Raw genomic sequence first — 8,215 nt, 5'->3', positions numbered from 1 at the left:
AAAGTACCCATCATTGGTATGGAAACTGGGACAAGAATTAAAGTTCTTTGATCTCCAGTTCAGTTCACACCCTCCAGAATACCAAATATTGTACACCTTGGGTCCATGCTTGGTCTTTAGAGCTACTGTGAGCCAGCAGATTTCTATGGATCTGTGTGCTGTGAACATATGTGCAAACATTATGTCGGAGATGAGGATTAGGTTCATTTTCTTACCAGATTCTTAAAAGGATTAGTGACCTCTAAAGAGCTGAACACCTCAGCATTACGGCGTGGGAACTGGAATAAAAAGTCTTAGATTCAGGTTTTGCTACTTTTCCCCTCCCTGAGTGGACCTTCCTCTCTACTGCCCAGGGAGGGTGTGAAGATCCAAGGAGTGTCTAGAAGGACTTTGGGAGCCATCTCAAGTCCTCATCTCTCTTTTTCCTGGGCTCTGTTCCATTCCTCCTCCTCTCCGTCCAATTCTTTATGTCTGATGTATTTTTTTCCCTTAGATAATATTCAATCCCTCTGCAGACAAAAAAAAAAAAAAAAAAAAAAGCAGGAGTCCTAGAAGTGTTGGAGGCATGGACTAGAGTTAACGGGAGACACTTGGACGAATGGAAACAAACATCCTCCGGATTACACAAAGAGGAATGTGGATAATCAAGTCATCTTGCAAAGGAGTTCACGTTCTAATCATGATGCCTGTCTATTCTTTTAGATGGATGGGGTTTTGTAGTTTACTTTAATCCTGTTCTTTGTGTCCATCTAGATGGCGAGGAAGCTTAGTGTGTTGGAAGTCCTTCTGATCATCTTCATCCTAATTGTAGTGGCCGTGGATGTCCTGTTGCTGCTTCTCGTGGTGAATCCTTCAGGTAAGGGAGATGCTTGTGGCTGCTGGTTTGGAAGGATGAGTAACAGAAATCCCTTCTGGATGCTAAAAAGATCATTTTATTTTTTCATTCTTCAGTGTGCCACCACAATGCATTATTCAGAATCTACCTCCATGGTAAATTTAAAAAAATCTCCAAATGATAAGTGTTCTTTTTCTGCAACTAATCCTTGAATGCTAGCGATATTCAAGGTCTCCCAAGTCTAATTTGATGCAATTTTAGCAAGATGCAAAATTAGGCTCATCAGAAGCCTGTCCTTCAACCCAGGGTCATAAAATAATCTTCAAGAAGAGAAAAAGAGTTGAGGTTAACTGTCCAGTCCCATTACATGACAGAAAAGGAAACCAGGTTTTAGGGAAGTTTAGGGCTGCTTAACTTGGACCATGTATGTCGATTACAATTAGCCTCCAGCCTACATTCTGATTAAATAGCTAGGATTTCTTCATAGATGCCTTTGAAATTGCTCTCTCACAGAAACATCATAGAATGCCTTCTCCTTCATGCACACATTATACTCTAAATAATAAAATACCGTGTGCAATACAAAAACCTATTCTTAAAATGAATTTGAGGAGTATTCAGCTTGATAAAGCTGACTTTGTAAGTGTGGATTTAGCATGCAGTGAAAAGAAACTGCTGGTAGCAGACCCCTCGTCAATCTCTTTCCACCGTTCTTCATGGTAAACATCAAAGCACTTTCTAGGAACAGTTACGACTTTGTAAGGTGATTTAAAAACCATTGGCATAAGTGATTTTTAGCCTTTCACTGTTTTTTCCCTATAAAATATGTGTGTGTGTGCGTGTGTGTGTGTGTGCGTGTGTGTGTGTGTGTGTTTGTGTGTGTGTGTTGTAGTGGGGAATGAGTCTCATGAGATTATTATCCTGGTGTATATAAATAGTTTCTTTTATTTAAAAGTAGATGAAACTAGATCTTTACACCTGTATTCATCCTAAACCATACCCTAATTCATGCAGAGAGGCTCCACTTTTAAATGTCTTGCATACTGGACTTGCCTCGAGATGTTTTTTGAGGATATGTTTCCATGAGTTGAAAAGGAATTTTTTTAATTTAACTGTTTATTGTGATGGGACACTTAACATTAGATCTCCCGTCTTAATAGATTTTCAAGTGTACAATATAGTATTGTCATCTGTAGGCATAATGCTGTATGTCACGTCTATAGAATTTATCAGAATTATGTAACTGAAATTTTGTAAGTTATTAACAATACCCCATTTCCTCCTTCCCCCAACCCCTGGCAGCCATCATTCTATTCTTTCTTTCTGTGAGTTTGACTGTTTTAGATATCTCATGTAAGTGGAATCATGCAATATTTTTCCTTCTGTGACTGGCTTGTTTCACTTAGTATTATGTCCTCAAGGTTTATCCATGTTGTTATAAATGACCAGATTTCTTTCCTTTTTAAGGCTGAATAATATTCCATCATATGTATATATCACATTTTCTTTATCCATCCATCCTTCAGCAGACACTCTTTTTTCACATCTTGGCTACTGTGAATAGCACTACAATGAACATGGGAATGCTAGTATCTCTTTGGGATCTTAATTTCAATTCTTTTGGATAAATAACTAGAAGGGGGAATTACTGGATCATGTAAGTTCTATTTTTAATTTTTTGGAGAACCTCCATCCTGTTTTCCATAGTGGCTGGACCAATTTGCCATTTCTCCACATCCTCACCAGCACTTGTTATCTTTTTATTTTCTTTATAATAGCCATCGTAACAGATGTGAGGTGATATCTCATTGTGGTTTTGATTTGAATTTCCCTGGTGATGAGTGACATTGAACATCTCTCTATGTAATTATTGGCCATTTGTATTTCTTCTTTGGAAAAAATGTCTGATCAAGTCTTTAGTCCAATCAGGTTATTTGTGGGTTTTATTTGTTTTGTTTTTGCTATTGAATTGTAGGAATTCCTTACATATATTTTAGAAATTAGCACCTTTTCAGATATGTGGTTTGCGAATATGTTTTCCTATTCCTTAAGTTGCCCTCTGATTCTGTTGACTGTTTCCTTTGATGTGCAGAAGCTTTTTAGTCTGATGTGGTCTCACTTGTCTACTTTTGCTTTTGTTGCGTGTGCTTTTGGTGTCATATCCATAAAATCATCACCAAGGCCAAGCTCATGAAGCATTTCCCCTGTGCGTTTTCCTCTAGGAGTTTTGCAGTTTTAGGAGTCTCTTATGTTTAGTCTTTAATCCAATTTTAAAACACATTTTTATTTAAATATATGTATATAACAAGTGTAGAGCTATAAAGCTAATAGAGATGTTTTAAGTCTTGTTTGAGTAGAAACAAAGGTATAGAAGGGCACCAATTATGCTCACAGCAACTGTTGCCTTAAGCTTCAGATAGGATTCTGGGTTTTAGGTGGCTTGTGGAGCCCACTGAATCAGATGCTACTTCTGATGCTGTTGTGTTGGGGAGAGGGGTCACAAACGTGATAAAGTCTAAAGCAAAAATAGCCAATGTTGAGTGAAGGTCTTTATCTCAGATGAAGACAGTAGTTTCTTCCCAGTTTACATCACAGATGGTTGAAAGTGAGTGGAGAAAAAAAGCAAAAAACAAACAAACAAAATATATGTGGGACAGCTGGATATCCACATGTGAAAGACATCATATATGAAAATGAACTCAAAATAGATCAAAGGTCAAGATGTAAGAGCCAAAACTATAAAACTCTAAGAAAAAAGTAGGTATAAATATTTGTGGCTTTAGATTAGGTCTTCAAAATCAAATTGGACTTCAAAATTAAAAAAAAAATTGTGCTTCAAAGGACACTATCATGGAAATGAAAAGACAACCCACAGAATGGGAGAACATATTTGTAAATGACATGTCTGATAATGGTCTACCATCCAAAATACATAAAGAAATCTTACAATTCAAAATTAGAAGAAAAATAATCAACTTTCTAAAATGAGCAAAGGATTTAACAGGCATTTATTCATGGAGCGTCTACAAATGGCCAGTAAGTCATGAAAAAATAGTCAACACCATCAGTTATTTGGGAAATTCAAGTCAAAATGAAATACCCTTCATGCCCACTAAGATGTCTATATTGAAAAAAAAGAGACAGATCATAACAAATGTTGAGGATGTGAAGGAATTGGAACCATCATACATTGCTGGTTGGAATGTAAAGTACTGCAGCCGCTTGGGAAAAGAACTTGACATTTCCTCAAAAAGTTAAAGTTAACCATATTACTTAGCAATTCCACTTCTAGGCATAGTCAAGAGAATTTAAAACATACATTCACATAAAAACTTGTATGTGAATGTTCATAGCAGAATTTTGTATAATAGTCAATAAGTTAAAATAACCCAAATGTACACTAACTGATGAATAGATTTTGATAAGTATTGTATTCATATAATGGAATATGATTCAGCCATGAAAAGGAATAAAATATTGTTAAACACAGCAGCGTGGATGAACCTTGAAAATGTTATCTCCAGTGAAAGAAGCCATATGTGGAAGGCCACATATTTTATGATTTGTTTACACGAAATGTTCAGAATAGGCAAATCCTGTAGAGACAGAAAGCAGATGGATATTTACCAGGGACTGGGGAAGGGAGGATGGGAAGTGAGCACTAATGAGTGATTTCTTTTTGGGGTGATGAGAATGTGCTGGAATTAGATAGCAGTGATTGGTTGCACAACTTTGTAAAATACTAAAAGCCATTGAATTGTACGCTTTAAAAGAGTGAATTTTATAGAATGTGAATTATAGCTCAAAAAACCCAACTAAACAAAAAGGAAACGTGTTTAACACTGGGAGAAGTGGTAAACATTCCATGCAGATGTAGATACGCTGCTAGTGGTCAGGGACTGGAGAACTGGCTGAACGTCTGTAACTGCGTCTTTCCCAGAACTGATGACACTACAGATTTTCAACTTTGCCCTTTAATTTCTATGCAGATACTTCATTTATTCCGGAGTGCCCAGAAATCCCCGAATCAGAAAGGATAGACTGTGCTCCTGGCCAGGAGGTGACAGAGGTCAGAGAAAAAGGGCTCCCTGCTGTTGGCCTGCTGGGTTTTATTGAAAAGAGATGAGTATGTGAAGTGGGAAGAGGGTGGTGATGGAGTGGATGATGGGCCTCCGATTTGTTTGGAATTATTTCTTCTTTGCCTGATTGCAATAAACAGCAACACTAAAGAAGTTAGGGAAGCAGAGTAGGGTAAAATGTCTTAAGTCCGGAGTGGAGGGAGAGTTCCCAGTATTGTGAAATGTGTCACGAGTGTGATCTCAAGGACAGCCGTGGAAAGGCTACGTATCTGAGGCCTATGGATGCACGTATGGATGCATGTGGACCTGAGAACAGAGGCCCACAAGCCCATATGGATGGCTGGCTGAGTCACCGGTAGAACTCAAGTGACTTGGTAGACAAGAGCCTTCTGAAATCATGTTATTGACAAGAGATCTCATGAACATGTGATAAAAAACATAGATTTTTCTACCTGAGTAGTTTCCACAAGGATATCACCTGTTTGAACCCTGCTTAGTTGTGACTTAATGACCTTATCATAAAGGTGTGTATATTTAGATTTTCTTTATTTACCCCATAGTCTATATTCTATATCTCATAATATCCTATTGAGATATTAATTAGAACTGCTTTAAATTTTAGGTTAAATTTAGGTAATATTGACATAATAATTTTGCATCTCCCATTTTAAAAGCAGAAAGTTTCTCCATTTCAACTCTATATATGCGTTTCTCTTAATACAGATTTTATTACATATGCATTATAAAATTTTTTCCCTAGATATTTCGTATACATTGTTTCTGTTGTAAATACAATTCATTGTATTTTCTAACTGGTTCTTCTTTTATTACAATGCTTCTTTTGTTACTAATGAATATATTCATGTTATATTATATTTATATATTTATATGATAGTATGCTATATCATAGTACATTATGCTAATTATATAATTGGTCAACTTAAATTTCCTGTTGTTTCTAAAATGGTTTTTTTTCGTGCCTCTCTTTATTGCTATTAAGTATACAGTTTTATCCTAAGCAAATGATGATATATAAGAATGAAATTCCAGTTCATTGGATATGCACATGTTTATCTTGGGTGATATCGCAAAATAGCTTTTCAAAGTATTGGTACCAATTTGCATTTATACTTTAGCATTATATGAGTTCATTTGCTCTACATCTAACCTACTCTTGGTGTTTTTTCCTTTTTAAATATAACCATTCTGTGGTTTTAATTTGTGCACTCCTCATGACTAATAAAGTTAAACACTTTTTCATATGCTGATTGGCTAGATGGATAATCATATTTGTGAACTGTCTTTTCAATTTCTTTTTTGGCCAGTTTTTTATAGTGAGCTATTCGTATTGTTCTTGTTTTATAATATTTGTCCTGGATGCATCTCTTTTGTACATATATCAATTTTAAAAGTCTCTTTACGCCATGGTTTGACTTTTAACTCTCTTAATGGTAACTTTTGAGGAAAAAGAGTTTTTAATTTTTAACCCACTTTATCAATTTTATGTAGCTGGTGCATTTTTAATTCTATTTAAAAATTCTTGCCTACTCCACAGTTAGACAAATATATTCCTATATTTCTTCTCTAAAAGCATTGTTGTTTTATCTTCCAAACTTAGATCTTTAATCAATCTAGAATTGACTTTTGTGGATGGTATCAGGTAGGAGTCCAGAACACTTCTGTCCTTGAATTTCTAATAGACCCATCACCACTTACTGAAATTACCATCTTTGCCCCTCTGCATTGTAGTGACATCTTTACTATAAATCATGTGTCTTTATATGTGTTCTATATCTGTTTCTAGAATCTCTGTTTTGTTCCATTGTTAGTTTGTTCTTTTGCCAATACCACGCTGCCTTCATTACTATAGCTCTGTTGTAAGTCTTAATATGTAGTTGTGTAAGTCCTCCAAATTATTCTTCACTTTTCTTCAGGATTTCTTAGTCTATCTTTGACCTTTCAAATTTCTGAATAAATTATAAAATCAGCCTGTCAGTTTCCTCACAAAATGTACCAGAAATTTGATTCCAATCATATAAAATTCAAAGATTAATTTTGGGAGAATTTCTATCTTTATAAGAGTGAATTTTTTAATCCATCAACATGATATATCCCTCCATTTATTAAGATTTTTATTTTTGAAAATTTCAGTGTAGAGGACTTGAAAATTATTTCCAAATATTTTCTATTTGTTGTTTGATTTCATTTAAATATTATTTTCAAATTTTAATTTTCCATTTAGCTCTTGTTGGCATATAGATTTAAAATTGATGTTTTTGATCTTACAACAGAAATCATATTAAGCTTACTTATTAATGCTTCAAATTTGTTCAGAGACTCTTGGACTTTCTCTGTACAATAATGTTACCTGCAAATAATGACCACTGAAATTTTTCTGTAATTTCCATTTAATTTTTTCCTTGTCTCATTACACTAAGGATATTTTTTCTTTCTGATTTTTCAATGTAGTTTGAGATACTTTATCTAAAAAGCAATATGCAACTATAGTAGGTTTTAGAGAATAGAACATTCTGGAGACTGATGTTAACTAAACATAAGAAATAACTTTGCAACAAAGTATTAATTATAAAAGAGGAATTTGAGTTGATTTGATTTTGGAAGATGTTGGGTACATGTCATCTACAGAATCAAAGCACCTATCAGAGACTACTGAAAAAGTCCTTGCATCCAGTGGAAGTTAGATTAGATAACTTCCAAGTCAATTTTCAATTCTCAAATTCTATTAATCAATGATTTCTGAGTGGAAAATGACAAAAAACCTATATGGAAGGCAAACGGAGAATACTCTTTAGAAAAGTTTGGTGTTCAGGAAAGAATAGAGCTAGAGACTTGTTATGAGTTGGCTGCTATAATCCAGGCATGTGTTTATGAGGGTCTGTGTTGTTGTGGTGGCCATGGAAACAGAGAGGAAGGAGATACACATCTCTTGGTGTCTGGGGTATAGGTAGTGGCTTAAAGCCGAGATAGGAATGTTAAGGCAGACTGCATGCGGAAGTGTTGTGTTTACCTGGCTTTACTGGATTTCTTGTCTTCCTTATTTTTATAGCGGTCGATAGACTTTGGAACAATTTATGGCAGTGCAACTGACCTTTTGACCTTTACAGATCTCAATTTCAGAGGTAGCAGAGGTTCTTACTAAATGTCTGCCTGAGACTTTGGAAAATCTGCTACCCAGAAGTTATCCAGAATTCCCAAACTCTTTCTCCACTCATCCCCTCCAACCTTTTGTGTTATTTAAGAGGATGAGGCAGGAATATCAGTTATATATATGGAGACTTAG

General features: G+C 35.3%; 1 protein-coding gene across 1 annotated transcript in view; it reads left to right on the top strand.

Annotated features, from left to right (window-relative positions):
• Positions 1 to 666: 666 nt before the first annotated feature.
• Positions 667 to 8,215, top strand: part of MGAM2 (maltase-glucoamylase 2 (putative)) — an 81,686-nt gene continuing 74,137 nt past the window's right edge. The window contains exons 1-2 of the mRNA XM_064487798.1: positions 667 to 856; positions 4,825 to 4,904. Of these exons, the coding sequence (XP_064343868.1) occupies positions 754 to 856; positions 4,825 to 4,904 (183 nt within the window). The 5' untranslated portion in view covers positions 667 to 753. The remainder of the gene's footprint in view (positions 857 to 4,824; positions 4,905 to 8,215) is intronic.

This window comes from Camelus dromedarius, chromosome 7, assembly GCF_036321535.1.
Source record: "Camelus dromedarius isolate mCamDro1 chromosome 7, mCamDro1.pat, whole genome shotgun sequence".
NCBI lineage: Eukaryota > Metazoa > Chordata > Mammalia > Artiodactyla > Camelidae > Camelus > Camelus dromedarius.
The sequence above is the reverse complement of the archived record's forward strand: the minus strand, read 5'-3'. Positions and strand labels throughout refer to the sequence as shown.